General features: G+C 39.7%; 1 protein-coding gene across 6 annotated transcripts in view; it reads left to right on the forward strand.

Moving 5' to 3' along the window:
- SYNE2 (spectrin repeat containing nuclear envelope protein 2) overlaps positions 1-18,272 on the forward strand; it is a 186,354-nt gene that overhangs the window by 126,937 nt on the left and 41,145 nt on the right. For all 6 annotated transcript variants that reach the window (XM_082762021.1, XM_082762025.1, XM_082762024.1 and 3 more), the window contains exons 83-96: positions 636-818; positions 1,267-1,413; positions 3,084-3,260; positions 4,777-4,932; positions 6,538-6,687; positions 9,042-9,212; positions 9,936-10,069; positions 10,398-10,602; positions 12,712-12,891; positions 13,553-13,681; positions 14,036-14,190; positions 14,532-14,679; positions 15,906-16,000; positions 17,366-17,600. In XM_082762021.1, coding sequence (XP_082618147.1) covers positions 636-818; positions 1,267-1,413; positions 3,084-3,260; positions 4,777-4,932; positions 6,538-6,687; positions 9,042-9,212; positions 9,936-10,069; positions 10,398-10,602; positions 12,712-12,891; positions 13,553-13,681; positions 14,036-14,190; positions 14,532-14,679; positions 15,906-16,000; positions 17,366-17,600 — 2,265 coding nt within the window. The remainder of the gene's footprint in view (positions 1-635; positions 819-1,266; positions 1,414-3,083; positions 3,261-4,776; positions 4,933-6,537; positions 6,688-9,041; positions 9,213-9,935; positions 10,070-10,397; positions 10,603-12,711; positions 12,892-13,552; positions 13,682-14,035; positions 14,191-14,531; positions 14,680-15,905; positions 16,001-17,365; positions 17,601-18,272) is intronic.

Below are 18,272 nucleotides of genomic sequence, written 5' to 3' on the forward strand. Positions count from 1 at the left end.
TCTTATGCATGCATAGCATAATAGCATGGTTTCTCTCTTGCTACTGATACCAAATACCAGATACAGCAATTCAGCCCAGCTGATAGACCATTTACCAGCAGAGGTGGACTCAGGGAGCAGGAATGAAGTGGATGGGTCTGTGGGGTTGGTCAGCCAAAGTCAGGGAAGAGAAACCCTATAAAAAGAAGATTCTGAATTGCATTTCATGTCTTTGCCTGCTCTCTGGTGCTCCCCTCATATGACTAGCCAGGAGATTGAGCCCCAGTGTGAGACCTGACAGAGGGAGTCTTGCACAGTGGGAAAGCAAAGCATTGTGAAAGGTGGACACGTAGATGTGAGCCGGACAGAGACCTGAGTGAGGACTGAGGTTGCTCCCTTGACCACTGTGTGGAGATGAGGATATTCCCAGTCCCTATGGAGCAAGAGGTAGTATTCAGCATTGTATCTAGATGGGCAGAAAAGGACCTTACACAATGCCAGAACACATTGAGTTTAGGTTTTCTGAACTTTACAAATTTGCTAAAATCCATTTGTTGAAACAGTTCATCCCGTGACTTGAAAACCTGGTTTGTCTTCTTTATTTAAATAGATGTATAAATATTTATCCTCTCTTAAAATTCTCCCATGCACCTCAGACATTCTCTAAGGAAGTTGATGAAAAATCTTCCCTGAAGTCTTCTGTGGTGAGCACTGCCAACCAGCTCTTTCACGTGAAGCAAGCTGATACTGCAGCACTTAGGTCATCTTTGGCAAAGTTCGAGCAAAAATGGGGAGAACTGATTACGCAGCTCCCAGCTATCCAAGAAAAGCTTCACCAGGTGAGGAGAAACTGCTGCCATCTCTCAGTTCGAGCTGAATAATTACTTTAAAATGTTGCTACTGGCATTCAGTTGGCTGCTGTGTGATATCTGCAAAGCACCTCTTTCTTAATTAACTGTCTGTCTTGCTTTCAGAATATCCCCAACGTTATACTGCTGTTTAATTATTGCAGTGTTCTGTCTATGCTGTTTTGCACATATCTATCATCTCTGCACTTTTATATGAAAGTCCATTACAATTAGAAATGGTTTTATTTCAAATTTCTGAGTTCTCTAACTTTTTAAAATTTAAGTCTTATGCCCCTCTGGAGCACAGAACTCACTTTCAAGTTCATACCCTGATAATTGCAATTATAAGATCTGAGCCCTCCTGAAAATACAGATGTCATCTTTCTTGATATTTCTAAGAAGCAGAATGTGGAGGGTTCATTATGTGCTTTACCCCTAGCTTCAAATGGAAAAACTTTCTTCACGGGAAGCTATTGCTGAGCTAATGACCTGGCTGGACCATGTGGAACAACAGAAGGGACACGAAGAATCAGTAAATTCACAAAGCAGTGCTGCCCATGTCAGAAGTCTCCTTCAGAAGTACAAGGTAAATGAGAAGCTGAAACTCCAGGGTTAACTTGTGATTCTTTTGCTGTCTCAAGCGTGGAAACAGCCTGTAGGCACTGTTATATCCTTACCCCTGCGCTCAGGGTTCCCCAAACAGCCTCAAAGGTACTTTAACATCTTCTGTTATAAAACCCTTTTGTTTCCATGCCACACAAAATGCTGTCTGCCTTGTGACACAGCTACTGCCAGCTGTGCTGTATTCTCTGTTTCCTCATTCCATTCCATCTGTCTCACCCCCATCTGTCTCACTCCTTCTCTCTCTTACATTCAGGTTACCAGATGTGTTGAGTAGGAAAGCTTTGCTTACTTAAGAAGCTAGTCTCTGCATTTGTGCTGTGTTTTAGTCTGCATTTTCAACAAGGAATACCTCATAATTTTGGATCTCCACAGAGCAAGGATTTTGAGTATTATGTTTCATCAAAAGAAATAACCTGCTGGGAAAGATATCAGATGAATGTCTCTGCAGAGATGCTAGAGCAGGCTGTTGGCTCAGTTTATATGCTAAAGCTCCAATGTCAGAGTCTTATTGCCCCAGCCACAGGAAGGGTTCAAGCCATTCTTGTACCTCTGTAGATGTCCAAGAGCCCAACCTCAAGGCACAAATCTCTATGGAGATCTATTTTGTTTTGGCCTTGTGGAACTACCAAGTGGTCCTCTGCGCTCAGACTGTAAAACATTTGCCAGCCTATGGTGGCTGTGGTTCTCAGATGCTTTTATACTGCACATGATGCAAGTGTCAAAGTATACATTTCTTTAAAAGTACCTTAGTTTAGCAGATATTTAGCATTTTGTTCATTATCAGTTGGTTTTGCAGGTTGGGAAATGTTGAGGTGCTACTTTTAACCCTTTGGATATTTAGAGATCAGTTTGTAGATGCGCTTTCTGCACTTGCAAGCAATGTAGGGATGTGCATGCTGAGGAGAAAGCTGGGATAACGGTCACAAATTCCCAAAAGGAAGCAGCTAAGGCTGTACCTCTACTGGAGGTCTGCCTGATGGCTTTTCTTTTGGATACTGCTAGATACAGTGAAGATCTCTTTCCTTCAGCCATCTCCCTGCCCTAAAAGACCTTCAAAAATAAAATTTTAATCCTTTTCGCTGTGTGCATAGTTTCTGGCTTGCCTCTACAGGCAAGGCCACTGCTACTGGAGGACACTTTCTTCCCAGGTATTCTGATATTTTGTTCTGATATCAGTTATTCTGATTAAGGAGCACAAGCTCCATGCTTCTATGACTCTCACAAGTGTAGAAAGGCCTTGGTATTAGCCTAATCTGGACCCATGGCAGTGTAATGGTATTGTTTAATGGATAAAATACTGGGTCTGGTACCCCTCGGTTTCATTCCTGCACTGGCATTAGCTTGCTTTTATCTTGAGCTACCAATGTAATGGTAGTGATTTCCTGCAAAAGTTTCAGTGAATGGAAATAGCTACACAAATCTAGAATGGTAAAAATGGAGAATTAATCCTAAAGCCGTGTCTGATCATGTCCATTTCGGAAAAATTATTTAGGCCATGGATTAGAATAATAAGCCATGAATGTCTCATAACTGTGCCTCAAAGCATTATTGGAACTGATCAGATTAAAACTGCCAAACTAATTGTTTTATGTATATTTGTTTGTTTGTTTGTTTGTTTTTAACTCCCTCCAGGAATATATGATGGAAATGAACTTTAAACAATGGATGGTAGATTTTGTTAACCAGTCACTCCTGCAAATGAGCACTTGTGATGTGGAAAGTAAGCGGTACGAAAGGACAGAATTTGCTGAGTGTCTTGGAGAGATGAACTTGCGGTGGCACGGGCTGCAGGCTTCTCTGAGCAGAAAGGTTTGATTGCATTTCATTGCTTTCTCTCCTGCAACTCTGATCTTGCCAGTGCCAGTGCTCTGTATTTGGCAAGCAGCCTTTCTCCCTGAGCCTGAAAACAGTGCTAAACACAGTGAGGTTCCCTGTGCTGTCTGCTGTTTGGCCATCCTGCTGTCTCATGGGAAGCCTATGGAGTAGTCTAGTGCATCAGCTACCAGATAGTGTCCAAGTACCTAAACTAAGGTCTGGGAGAGCAAACTTCCCTGTAACTTGAAAGAATGGAAAGTAGACAAACTCTGCTCTTGAGAACAGCCTAGGATTTACCCCAGTTGTTTATATTAGGTGGAGAAAAATAGGTTTCTCAGATGAAGAAAATGCAATCAATGATGTGTCAACAAATATAATGATAAAATTATGAAGAAGGAACAGTTCAGAATAGTGTTAAAAGTTGTGGCATTAAAAATTTAATGGGAGAAAACACTGGGTGGTTTGTAGAATTGAGGGTAAACTACACTGGTTCATACAAACAGCCAGACCCTGCTTAGCAAACACAGCACCAAAAAAGCAAACATCCCCTCCACATGCCGTAGGATGGGAATGAGAAATACAGATCTATTAAGCCACCACCCATTTTCCTGTTGTAGCTGATGGATTTGCTTAAAAAGTAATTATTAAGAAATGTTGACAGCCCTGTTCAGATGTAAATGCATGGCAGTGCTGGAAAAGGCACAGCTGGAGGTCTGTTCCCAGCCCTGCTCCATCCCTCAGGGGTCAATGGAAACAGGTTGCTCTGTGTCTTTGTCCTCCTTCTGCAGCAATGAAAAATGCTTTCCCAGTGGAATGCTTTGAAGATCAGCAGCTGATAGGCAAACTCAAGGTGCAGGCTAATTATAACAGTGCATCTTCTGTGTTTCTCTGTAGAAAATACGTTTCTGGGAGTGCCTTTGCTCCTCTTTGTACCATCCTTGTACCATGTTCCTCTTTCATCTGTTCCTCTTCTGAGCTTGCAGGACACTGGGAGAAGCTGCTCTCCCTGATGCAAAAAATGTTGATCAAACAGAATATTCCCAATTTTTTTCTGACTGGGAAAGTCTCCAGAAACATTTCCAAGTGGAAAACTCAGTTCCTGCACAGTGATGAAAGTTTTGTGGGATAAAAAGTTATCTTCTCTGTTTTCAAGGAACTGCATTCTAGTATTTAGTGGATTCTCAGGGCTAAGACTGAAGATACAAGACTTTTCCCTTGCTTATCAGTAACTTTGTCAGTGGGTTTTAGGGCAAATGAGATTTTCATACTCTGTATGATCTTGCCCAGGTAGACAAGGCCCCCAACTTCTCAGATCCACAGGCTGCCAGCTTCAGATCCCACAATACCTTGTTCCCTTTCAGAACATTTATATTCAAACTACTTTTTGCATTTACATTCAAAGTGTTATTTAGACAAAATACTGTAATCTGAAATTTGGTCATGGAAGGGGGAACCCTGTTTCTTCCCACCTCTAGATTTAAGTAAGTTAAAATATTTCTGTAACTTTCAGATACAAGACCTGGAACACCTTTTGGAAGATATTACTGAAAATGAGAACAAAGCACAGGCTCTACACAACTGGCTGGAAGCTCAGAGTGATCGACTGAGATCTTTACAAACCCCAGAAAGTCTGATCTCTGCGCAGAACACATTAGATGATTGCAAGGTAAAGCATTATGTGTGGATTATTATTGTCCAAAACGTATGTAACACTTTGCTGAATCCAGCCTAAAGAACTGCACAGATTTTAACAGAAAAAAATGTAAAAGAAGTTGCCGTTTCCTAGAAGAGTAATATGGTGTAACTTCAAAGCATGGTAAGTTTTGGTAGTAAAGAGCTAGACCCACCAATGATGTGAATTGCTATTTTATGTTTTTTTCCTCCCTTTGAAGACACACCTACTGTTGTTTCATGGTGTTTGGAACGTGTAGCAATATTATAGAACATATTCTGAGATGCCTTCAAAAGAGAGAGTTCTCTCAGTTCGACACAGCTATGGATAAAGCTATGGATTAATTTGAAGTGCTCTGTGGTGGTTGTGTTGTGGGAACTGCACAGTCTCATTTGGAAAAGTAGTAACTGTCCATACTCCAGGCCTAGAATGTAATCTCTGTGCACCAGCCTCAAGAATCTAGGTATACTTTGGTTTTGTTGAATTTTTCTAGGCACCAGCTCCCTCAAAATTAGAACAGGTGCAGCCAGCTAATAACTGAATCCTATTACTCTGGCAGTCTGCTGTTTTCGTTCAGTACAGTATTCCATTTCTATTTTTTTACGCTGAATATTTGTTCTTTCATTTCCATGGTTACATGTCTCTCTCTCATAGTAGGCTGCTATTATTCCCCAGAGTGTTCTGTTATACACTGAGTTACTCGTCTCCCTGAAGCACTCTGAAATGCACTGAAGGGTCAAAATGGAAGAAAGGCACGGGGTATCTTTGGCTAAAATACCACCCTACTCACAGCAAAATACAGTGCTGAGATGCAGGTGGCTAAGATGTTTAATTACAATTTTTTGCTCAATAAAAATGAGATCAAAATTTGATTATGTTTTGGGGACAGTAGTTGCGGGGAAAAGGTCATAACTTAATGTGTTGTATTACAGCGGAATGCCCGTAGTGTGTATGAGTATTTCCTCATGTTGTGAAAAAGTCGCTGATGAGCTTTATCCAGCATGTCAAGACTAAGAACCTTGCTGACTGTGTTGAGGAAGTTGTTCTTCCAAGCATTTATTTTAGTGGTTTCTCTCCCATGAGAGAAAGTCTCTGCAGAAAAGCAGGCAAGCAGAAGATAACTTTCTAGAAGTTTTTAGGGTGTTGGGTACTTTTCTCCTATTGCAATGTCAGTTCCTATCTTCCTGGGTCTCCTGGAGCAGAGGAGGACCTGAACGCTAACCTGCCTGAAGAAAAGTTGACCTGCATTAATGCAAAAACTTTCTATGTCTGGAGAGGTACAGAGAGGCCTGCGTAGTGGCTGAGGAATTAGCTCTTGCAGATTTCATTTCCAGGCATGATGTCCAGTGCTTATGTTGACAGTAAATGGACTGGTTCTAGCTCCAGCTGCAGGAGACTCCCTAAAGCAGCTGCTGTCATTTTATATACCTGTAAAGAAGTCATTGTGAATCAGTTGTAAAATGGTGGTGGTGATGTATGGCTGAAGGGTCTGGTTTTAAAGAACGAATGTTTATCTGAACTCCTCATATAGAAGAGTTTTTCTATAGTCTCATTAAAAGACCTTATTTATCTTCATTTTCTTTCTCCTTTTTCATCTAGGACCTAGAAAATCAGCTTGCAACTAAATCCAAAATGCTCGATGAACTCAAACAGACTGTAGCTTTAAATGAAAGTGCAGAACAAACCCCGGAAGCTGCGCCTTTCAGGATAGCTGAGCTGTGTGAAATGAGGGACAACGTTGTCAGCCAGGTAAAGGGTTTGATTGCATTCAGATTTCCTCACATATGTATTCTTTCCACCAGTATTCTTAATCTTCTTCATGAAATGGCAGGAGCTGGTGCAAAAAAATTGCTAAGTATTCTTGAACTTAACCTTCCTAAGAACTTCCTTTTAAGTCTCTGCCATGCCAAAAGTTAATCTGTGTCCAAGGATGAGAGTGAGAAAAAGTCCACTTTCAAAGCAGTTTGAATACAGGGGGAGAAAGGACAGACCTACACCTGCAGTTTAAGAAAATAAAGAAATTGCATTGGTATTTTTCTGTTGAGTTAAAAATGGACATCTTAAGCTTTCTGACTCAATCTGCTTTTCAAAAAAATACTCTGGCCTTCTTCCTCTGGAGTATGCCAGTGGAAGCTGCCTACACCTCTGCCATTCTCACTGGAGCTTTTCTACTTCTCAGCTACTCTTTCCTCTATAAACAGGGATGGCTTTCCATATCTCAAACCCTACGTAGTCCCCAGAGGCTTCAAGGAGAGACAAGGCAAATTGGTTTTGCATGCAAACTGGCTCCCCAGCAGTCTGTATATGTAGTTATATTAGCTTTATATTTGAAACTGATCTTTTCTATCTAGATATAATCGACAGACACAGAGGACATAATAATGACTACAGTTAAGGATTTGAATTTGTGATAATAAATAGCCATATATTGGAGAGGATTATATGCGATCCAGTGATTGTATTTGTAGTTAAGATTCCCTTACACTTTTTATTATGAACACTTTGCTTTTATTCTTCAGAACTTTGCGAAACAGGAGCCCTTTTGCTTGAACACTTCCACATGAGGTGTCAGTCCAGGATGAGGTTACTCCTTCTTGTTTTATGTTTAGAGATCATGTGGCTGTTCCACAGCTAGAAAACGGAGAGATTTTTGTATGTGCGTATGATGGAAAAGGAAAGTTTTTCATTTTGTTGCAGAGCTGGGGGTTTGAATTTGTCAGGATTAAGCAGCCTAGTGCTTTTTTTCTAATTAGTCACAATGTTAGTATTTTTGTGACTTAAGTATTGAAATTAGAAATTGCAGATTGTTCTTACAATCTAGTTGTCTGCATGTGTGATGAAACGCAGAGTGCAGCTTTCTTCCCATGGCTGACTGGCCTCAGCAGGAGCCAGGCTGTGACTTCAAATACAGGTCTCAGGAGGTGTGATACCTTGCTTGTACTGTCTGTAGGCTGATCTTGAGACTGTGAGTCTGTGGCCCAGAGACATTTCACGAGCACGATGTCTTTCCATCTTCTTTGTGTGGGCAGTAATTAGCTGCAGGCTACAAAAAGCAATTAGAGTTTCCTCCCACCTCCATGATTCAAATGAGAATAAGGTTGATTAATCCATCTACTCCTGTGTGCCTGGAACTGTGATAGTAGGATACGATGATTAATGCAGTCTATTTAACATGCACTGTGGTTGAGAACAGTCCTCATCTTCCATTGAGTGGATGCATAGTTAGAACTGAAATCTGGCATCTGACTTTGCCAGGTCCCATGGAAACATGCTTCTTTCCTTTCCTGGTTTGCATGTTTTTCTCAAAGCATCTGGTACTAGCATGACTGAAAGCAAATACTGAACTAGATGAATGTTTTGTTTAACCCAGGGCATGTGTTGTGTGCTTACCTGACACTGAAAGGTAAAAATGAGAAGTTACTCTGAAGATCTGCAGTTATGTATTTGTAATGTCTAGCAGTATGTGACAAATGGAAAACTTGCATGCCCCAATGCAGATTAAGCGATTGTAATAATGAAAGACGCAAAGAGTAAACAAAGAGGATATTCCTCATTTTATTGTGTATGAAAATGCTATAGTTCCTAGATTGTAGTTCTGTTGGGCCTATATTTGTAGAGCACAATGACATACATGGGGTGATAGCTCTCTGGAGTGTTTTAGTAGCATCTCCTTTTCAGTAAATTTTGAATAAATAAAACTTGATCCGTGGATCAAACCGTCTGCTTCCTAAGAATATTAAGGCTCTCAACTTCCTCCTACTTCAGGTTGATTTTGGCATGAAAGAATAAGCAGTAGATTGTTTCAGTACTTCCTTTTTTTTTTTTTTTTTGGCGGGGGGGGTGGAGAGGGGGAGTATTGTGGCTGGCAGAAAAGTGCTACCTTGAAATCAGGTAAAATTTTTATTTCCAGCAAATTCTTTTACTTCTCTCTAAATACTATTTACTGCTTAGTTTGAAGCCTGCACAATTCATTACCAAGTAGAAGAATACTTCAAGTTGTGAAATTCTTGTGGATTGTCATGAATTGAGCATTGAGCTGAGATTTAAGTCAGTTTAAAGGTGATTTATATGTGAGACAGTAAAAAAAAATGTTTTGTTTGCAGGTTGCACAGCTAAAAACCTCTATGCAGTCAATACTGGAACAATGGAGAGTGTATGATGAAATTTATGCAGAAGTCAGCCTGATGATGACAAGATATTTGTACTGCATAGACCAGTGCAAACCTTCTGTGCTGTCATTGGAAGCTTTGAAAAAACAGGTTAAAACTCTGCAGGTAAATCTACTGGAGTTGTCTTAATTCCGTGCTTCCTTCTGTGTCTTAAACAAACAAAATGCACTGAAAAAGAACTACACATTTTTTTCTCAAGGAAGTTACTCTTTATTGTAGTGCCAGTGAAGTCAGTGGAAATCTATTTATTTATTTATTTTTACCTTCTGTTTTTACCTTATATTTTACCTCCAGAGTTTTTCACTCTCAGCTGGGGACAAATAATAAATAGGAGGATCTGAGTTACCTCTTTACTTTCTTCACCCTCTTTATTTATAATCTGGATCAGATCCCAGATATGGTCCATGGCAGGAGTCTGCAATCACCTGTGTCAAGAAGGAGAACACAAAGCTGGGGACAGGAGCTGTCAAGCCAACTTCACTGCTAATAGAAATTTCCATGAAACAGCAGCCTAAAAGGACACATTTTGATTTCTAGTGAATTTGTTTTATAAATTCAAGTCAATGTGTTTGTTAACTGAGCTGTTTCCTCAAGAGCAATAAATGACCTGAGTTTAAAATAGGCTGCTTGAACAATTTTCAAATTTGGACCACGTCACCTCTCTTTTATTTTTTTAATTTTTACGATGAGGTGTTAAGTTTTTCACAGGCATTTTAGTCTGTGCTGCAAATGCGTATCATTATCGCTACCGTATCCTTTCCAACCTAAAGGGGAAGCTATGCTTAGGTCATTTGTCTCCACAACTAATTACAATAATCCATTTTGCAGTCTCTTCAAGATGAATTGGAGAACAGTGAAGAAAGTTGGGCCAAGTTCCAGGTAACTGCCAGTAATCTGAAGAAGAACTGCTCCCCATCCTTTGCAGAGATTATTGACCAGAAGTGCACAGAGGCAAACACAAGGTACACTTGCAAAAAAAGACCCCCAGTTATTAGTATTTTTAAAAATAAGAGTTGCTCAGTAGGACTTGAACATATGTCAGGTTTTTAAATCTCTGTATCTCTGTTAGCAATACTCTGCTGTCTAAGAGTACCTGTGTGAAGAGCAGCTGATGCTACTGCTTGTTTCGTGATGGATCACAGAGCACAAAATGGTGCTGTCAGCTGGCTTTCAGTAACATGACTGTGAATGCAAGGAAACTCCCCCAGGAACCTTACACCAAATCACATTCTGATCCGTGAAGGGAATCTACAAGGAAAATACACTTATTACAATTTGATATGTTGGCAGGTGGAGCTCAGTAAATGAAGACATCACAGATCAACTACGGACAGCGAAAGCGATCCTGCAGCTCTGGGAGCCCTTTGATGTTTTATGTACTGAGGCTGCAGCCAAGTTACAACAGCATGAAGAGCAGTGCACTCAGCTCTTGGATGCTCACATGCCTGAGGATAATCTGGTAGAAACCCTGAAGCAGAAGATACAGGATATAAAGGTGCATGAATATGTTTCTGCTGCCTTATACAAGCCAGCATGTATTTACAGAAGCAAACACAGCAAACCCAACAAATCAAAAGAACACCTTCTTTTTTCCCTGCCCCCTACCCCAACCCCCAAAGTCCAGTCAATAGAAAACCTAAAATCTGACTTTTTTCCATTAACAGACACCTTTGTGTTTCCTTTAAATACTTTGATCGGATTCTGAGGCCAAACCATACTACAGTGTTAGCATAGGATGAGAGAAGAGCAAAGGGGAGCAATAATATTCCCATCTTTGTCCCTTTCTGCTTTGCAAAGAATCATTCCTATGTTAGAAAGTATCATTAAACCAAAAATTATTTAAATCTATGGGGCGCTGCTTGTGAGGAAAGATGACATCCATTAGAACAATAGCTGACAAAAAAGACCGGTTTTCCAGCACATAAGACCATCCTGAGGTCTTATACAGACTTCTTTAAATTGTTTTTATTTGATTTTGGTCCTTTTTTTGACCTGGTCAGATAAGTGCACAGATTTCTGAGCTCATTAGATCCTTCCAGACAGTTCTGACTTTAGGTAAATGAGAACTCATGCTGAGACCAGAGGGTACATTTGTCTCTTTTAGGTAGCAAAGCTGTCATTAGATTCTGACATTTTTGGTTTCTTCAGACTGCAATAAAGAAATACAATAATCCTTATTTCAGGACAGAGCAATGATTCATCGTGCTTTATGAACCCATTTGGAAGAAATCCAAACTATCCGATTTTGCATTTGGCCAATTAAAAAAATTTACATTTTGGGAAATAGAACATGTATAGTTCTTTCTGTGTCAGAAACAACTGACAGCAGCAAAACTTAGACCAAAACTACCTTAAACTTTTTTCTGATCTGTGAATGGCTGTGACACAAATTTGTAAACATGTCTAAACGTAAAAGAGGCATCACAATTTCTGGACTTTTTTGAAAGAGTTTTGCAGCTACTAAGCATGGCATCACTATTCAATGTGCAGTGTAAGAACTCAAAATGGGTTTTCTTATGCGAGAAGTGGTAGAACATGAGAAAATATCCTCAAGTTGCACTAGGGGAGGTTTAAATTAGATGTCAGGAAGAATTTCTTCATGAAAAGGGTGGTTAGGCATTGGACCAGGATGCCAGGGAAGTGGTGGAGTCGCCATTCCTAGAAGTATTTAAGAGATGTGTAGTTGTAGCTCTTAGGGACATAGTTTAGTGGTGGACTTGGTAGTGTTAAGTGATGGTTGGACTTGATGTTCTTAAGCATGTTTTCCAACCAAAATAATTCTGTGCTTCTATGATTTGCTAAATTGCTAAAGCAGTAGTTTACAGAGTGATCCATTCCAAAGGCAGGGGTCAGGAACTAAGAGCCATATTGGTCTTTAGGGAAGCGTGTCTGCTCTTTGCTATCAACCAGAAACCTTTGTTTGTTACTCACAGGAAAAACAATATACAGTGACAAAATCAGGGTGAGTCATGGCTAAACGTAAATGACAGTTGTAGAACTTGGTGAATTTCAAGATAACATCTGGCCACTCTTTGTCCAGGTCAAAAGAAATAATGAAGCACATTGAACAAGTATAAAATGGTTTGGTTTTCTTTTTCTCTTTCCCTCCCTGCCCCCCCCCATTTCTTGCCTTTAGAATTTAATCTCATAGCGTCACTTCTGTAGTACAAATAAAAACATAGACCTTAGTCATTAAGGAATCTCAAGTACTGATATGTTCTTATCATGATACCATTTCTCATCTACAGCATGGGCCAGTTTCTTCATCTGCTAGTGTAAATCAAGTCTGTAGACAGGGATATTCTAATTTCTCTCCCTAATCTTTTCTGTAGCAGTAATAAAGCCCACTGCCTGAAGTCACTGGTGTTCTATTGAACTTTGAACTGTGCCTTTCCCAGCACTAGAGTCAATGGATGCTATTCCCTTTATCCTCTGAGTAAAAGACTGAAGCTTTTACCATAACTGAATTGGGCTCGCAGAGGAGATCGACAAAAAGAGCTTAGTTACAGCAACAAAAGATACTAAATGAAAGTGGCACATGAATGAAGATCTGATTCATTTGCTGACTTTTTTTTTTTTTTTTAATTTCTCCTTCTCTCATCAGAATTTACAGCATGGCCTTCAAAACATAGTGGGATGCCGTTCCCAGATTTCAGAGTTGGCTGATCAGATAAAACAGCAAGCTGGGACAGCTGCACAAGCTGTTCTGCTGGAGAAACTGCAACCGCTCCAGAGAGCATCCTATTTGGAAAAGATGTTGCAGAGGAAGTTAGATGAATTTGAGGTATTGTTATGAATAGTAAATTAGCTCTCAATGTGAGATAACTTCTTCACTAGAGCCCTGTAGCTCTTGAATTGAAATGAAATTTCAGTAAAATAAAATTTGATGGTACGGTCAACCACGTAAAGAAAATAATACATGAAGCCAAAAGGAAAGGTGAAGAGTTTCACTCTTCCTACCTGTCTAACTTCAGGCAGTTGCTGTAACAAGCCTTTGTAAGTGAACCTATTACAGCCAAGCAGTGGGATATCCTCATATGATTACATTTTTTATTATGAACTTTGAAGTATGTTATAAACTTCCTAATCTATGCTTTGGAACAAACCTAAGGGCTTCAATTTGCTTTCATAAGAATGAACACAATGTATCTAAAACCAACCCAAATCTTCAAAAAAGGTATCCCAGATGCCCACATTTCTTGCACTCATATATGTATGAATCTCTCAAGATTTAGAGATTCTGCTTCTTGATATCTGCCTTGGCTTAAATTTTGCCCTTGTCCAATACAAACAGTGAAAAAGTTCAGTAAGTGAGTTACAAATACATTGGAATTTAGATTTAACATTTGTTTGTTTTCCTGAGGTTATTATTGCTCCTTTTTCTATAATAAATATGTAGATTAAGCTGACTCATAATTAATGTAAATATGCAATATTTGTCCTAGTTCAATCTTTTACAACTGGAGGATTTTAAGAACTGTCTCGAAACTCTGGAGGGTCATGTCAAGAGCTGCACAGACGCCTTTGATAGTCTCCATCTAGAGGCAGAAACAGACAACTCAGAACTGGTCATGGTATGTTCAGTTTCCTAAGTACTCAGTTAGCTATCCATAGAATTTAAGTACATAAAAAGCTCTAGATGTGCATTGCAGGACAAACAGACTGCGTGAGGGGGAGGAAAATCACATGGATTTGGGGTTGATGGGAGATACTTTTCTTCAGCTTTGTTCTGCAGCTACCTAGTCACCCTAAATGTAGGGTACAAAGTGAATCTGCAAGTACCAGCTCTTGAGTATCTGTTTAATACTGTTGGAAAAGGGGGCCCCCTGTAAGGGAACTGTAACTTTTTTATTTCTTTTGTTATCATAGAAATGTTGTTTCTTTGGATTAGCATTTTGATTGCGATTACTTTACCTTTTTACTTCCAGAATCATACACTGGAGCTTGCTGCCCTTTCTCCAAGCATAGAGAGTTTGAATGAAGCAAGCATTAAGCTGCCCCTCAGTGACTTCACCCTAAAGAAAATGCAAAGCTTGACTCGGCAGTGGAGTCAGAAAACAGCAACTGCTCTGGAACTCTGCAGGTCTGAATTGTAAATAAAAAAATCACTACTAAACATTTCTTTTCTGTGAGGAAAAAATGAAAATCAAATTAAAGCATGGGAAATATTTCAAGCTGTTCACAGCTTTTTCAGGGACATTTCCCAAGATGGATTTCTGCCTTCCAGTTTTCCCCAGAGTATTTAATGGGTAGTTCTATTCCAAGTCATTTGAAGCAACATAGGTGAAGAAGGTAGTGAAATGCCAAGCAAAACCCTACTGTATTGCTACTGTATTACGAACTATCACATCAGACTATATGCAAATATATGAACAAAAACAACCACCAGCAAAATAGTTTCTGATAGTTTCTTTTGTTTCACAGTGTGCATGAGGGAACTCAAAATGATGAAAAGAAATTCCTTCAGAAATGTGAAAACTGGATAAATTTCCTAGAAAAAATGAAAGAGGCCTTGAAGACAAATATTCCAGGACGATTTGAAGAACTGCAGGAGCAACAGAGAGTATATGAGGTAAAGCGGTAAAGCCAGCTCTAAAAATGGAAATATCTTGAATGGTGAAGGTGATGGGAAATCCTTAGAAAACGCTACTCCTTCTGAAATCAGATCTGGGCAGAGTTTTACGGAGCATTTAATTCTTTAGAAATGTGGTCTTATACTTATTCAGAGGAAGACTCTGAAATTTGAAAATCATTTTCCAAAATGAAAGGGTTGCTTTCTGCATGGATCAGACCTTCAGAGATGTAACCTCAGGTGTTGCCTTATGGAAGTCCAAGACTTCTCCAGCCCTTAGGTTAGTTGCCTGTGTGCCTGTCCCACAGTGCAGACACCTGTTGTCAATGGCAACTTGCTTAGGCAGCTTACTGGGGATCTGGCAGGAACCTCACCAGTTTCTGGAAGGACTGCATTTAAAAGAAAACATTTTCACAGAATATTTCCCTTTTGACCAGCTGGTAGATTTGGATAGAAAATCTGTTTCACTGGCATTTTTCCAAGCACTTGCTATTGTTACTGAGAGAGAGAGTGCTTCACACGTGTACAGCTGCCCATTCGGAGGGGATGGATACATTGCATACTTGCAATAGCATGTGGATGCAATCCCAAGTAAAGTGTCCTACAGACTTTGTCCTAGTGCAAGGAAGATGGAAAAGCAGCTAGAATTGAGGTAAAAAAAATCATGTAAATGCTTAACATCACGAACTCTTAGGATGAGCTTTTTGCTACTGCAGTGGACCAGAGCTTCACAACACAAGTACTGCTGCTAATTCCACTGGATGTTAAGGCTCTGCATGTTAATGATGTTCACTAGGATCCATAGAAAGTTATGTGCGCTCTCTTACTTATACTTCTCCAAATCAACTCACTCACTGAAATATGATTAGTTATAAAACAAGTGTGGTAAAGAGTAAATACAGCTTTATAGCAGCTTTTTTATACCTTTCCAGTGGGTTTCTGTCTAGACTGCATTTCTCATGAATGAGTCCAACAAACTTAAGGCTTCAAACTAACTGTAACATATAGCTTCTGTTGGGTTCAGTTACCACATAGGTGCAAAATTTCCCCCTGGTATCCAAAAAGTGTGGAATCTTTTAGGATGCATTGGATGATAGCAGTTGAAAATAACTGAGTTTTCATCATTTAAAATTATAGGTTTTGTCACTCTAGAGGAGCAGAACCAGCTTTCACAGCAAAGGTTATTCAATGGATAGTTAAAACTGTTGTTCTCATGGTATTTTCAGATGCTGCAAACTGAGATTTCCATAAATCAACAGACATTTAATTCTATCATAGCAAAAGTTCTACTCTTCTTGGAATCTGGAGAAGCAGAAAAAAGGTATTCCATGTGTTTTTCTCCCTAAGATCTTACTAATTCAGTAAATAGGCTGTCTTCCTTGGAGTTGGTATTGAACATTTGCTCTCTTGAGAATGCAAACCTGAATTCCTGACCAGATTTGCTCTATAAATTACCCCCTGGCACATTTTGCAAAAGTGTGAGGAGGTGCAAAGAGAAAGAAACACAGGTGCTCAAACTCCATTTTGGATAGTAACTGGATGTTCTGCCAAAAAAAAATAATTGGTCCTGGCTGCGAGGCTTCCTTGTATGCTGCTTCCCTGCATTTGCTAAAACAGCATGGTTGAGAATCCACCATCTTGCAGGAGAGTAATGAGGATGCTGCATATAAAGGTCCCTTTTTCTCTTCCCAGACCTCTCCACTTTTTAAAGTGCAGAGGTGTGAGACTCTATTTACATTGCCGCTACCTCAAATGACAGTGCATTAAGTCATTGGCCATACAATCCAAAATACATGAGAACTAAACCTGTTTTTTATTATTATGATCTTATACTTTTCTCTTAATCAATGTAGAGTAAGAAGAGGCATATAATGTTTGTGAGCAGAGCTACAACTGCTTCAGGCATTTCTGCTGTGAAGACATTACTCCTCTCTGCTAGAGCTTGCTGCTTCCACAGAGTTGGCAGGACAAAACTGCCCTCACCTCAGCCACTTCAGTGTAGCTTGGCTTAAAGATGCCAGGGAAGGTAGGGCTAAACTAAGCAAAGCTGCTAGATTTTTTGTTGAAGCTAACCCCACAAACACATCTGTGTGTATAAAAGCTAATCTGGGAGCCATGGCCTCCTGCAGGGAAGCAGAAGGGATAGCTGGGGGGCTGTCTTAGCCATTCCATCCAGATCTGATGGATCGTCTAAACATGTTGTAGGAGGAGCAAAAAAAGTGCTTCTTTACTGAATGGGTTCAGTAACAACACAGAGCCCTTTCACTTTGCAGTTGTCCTACTGCTGTAAGATACAATGATGTTTGAACTCCCCATTACAACCTGGTAAAAGCACAAATCAATTTTTGCAATGTCATGAGAGATCTTATCACACTTCTTGTTCTTTGGATAAGTGTTTAGTGCATATTGTTTCTGTGATTTCTGTACTACATATATTGCTATACCACAATAGCAAGAATGACTTACATTGTCAATTTTTGTATCATGTAAAATTTTTGCTTTTCTTAAAAGATGGAATGCGTAGAGCAGAGCTGAGCTTATGGATGCATAGCATCTTTTGTTTAGTTGGGTATTACAATTGGAATTTTACAATACTGCAAATGTAAATCCATCACAGTTACTGGAAAACACAGCCAAAGTGTTTTAAGGTTAAAGTAGTTTAACGCTTATCACCTGTTGTCTTCAGGACAGAATTCATTTCCAAACTCACACTGCTGAAAGAGCAGTGGCAGAATGTTATCCGACTGGTTCAGCAGAGGAAGAAAGATATTGATGGACTTGTGAGCCAGTGGCAGATCTTCAGGAGTTCCCTGCAGAGTCTCAGCAGATTCCTTGATGATATGAACAGCTTTCTCCTAGCCGTGAAGAGCCAGGACTGCTATAGCCTTTACCACCTCAGAAACCTAATTCAGGATTTCAAGGTACTGTTTCTCTTTCTGATAAATCTAAAATCTGTGTTTTTTCTCAGATAGAATTAACTTCTGTCTGTAAGGGAAAAAGCTTTAAATCACCTCTTTTTTGGAGGGAAAACCAATTGTTGTCTTTTTTCTTAAAGCTAAGCATGGATGAGAAAACAGTGACATTGTGAAAGGCTCATTATACTAACAAACTTCATGATAAATGTTGTAATTGGTATGCTTTAAAAATATTGATACAAACACAGAAATCCAGGGTATTCGGAAGATTAGACATGGTCATCAGGTATCCTCTGTGCACGCATCTTGTTGACATGGGTCCTGAATGCAGGCCTTGCAGCTTGCCTGAAGGAAGCAGGGGCATATGTGGCAAGACAGGCCATATGGGTCCCACGTGTGCATGGATGGACAGGAGGTGCCAGGAACTGAAGATAGAGCGCTTGCAAGGGGGTCTGTCCTTGGAACCACTGCTCCAGAATGCACAGATCCAGGAAGCAGTTCTTCAGAGCAGCTTGTTATGCATTTTACGTACAGTAGAAAATATGTTTCCCTTTGTTAATTTTGGGTGTCTTGGCTTACCGTTTAATTATACAGCTCAGTCTTTTATAAGAAAATAAAAACTAATAGTGAATTTGGTGGTTGCTTAAGGCAACCTAAAACCTTTCAAAATTTATTATT

This window comes from Aythya marila, assembly GCF_965140915.1.
Source record: "Aythya marila genome assembly, chromosome: 5".
In the NCBI taxonomy this organism is placed as follows: domain Eukaryota; kingdom Metazoa; phylum Chordata; class Aves; order Anseriformes; family Anatidae; genus Aythya; species Aythya marila.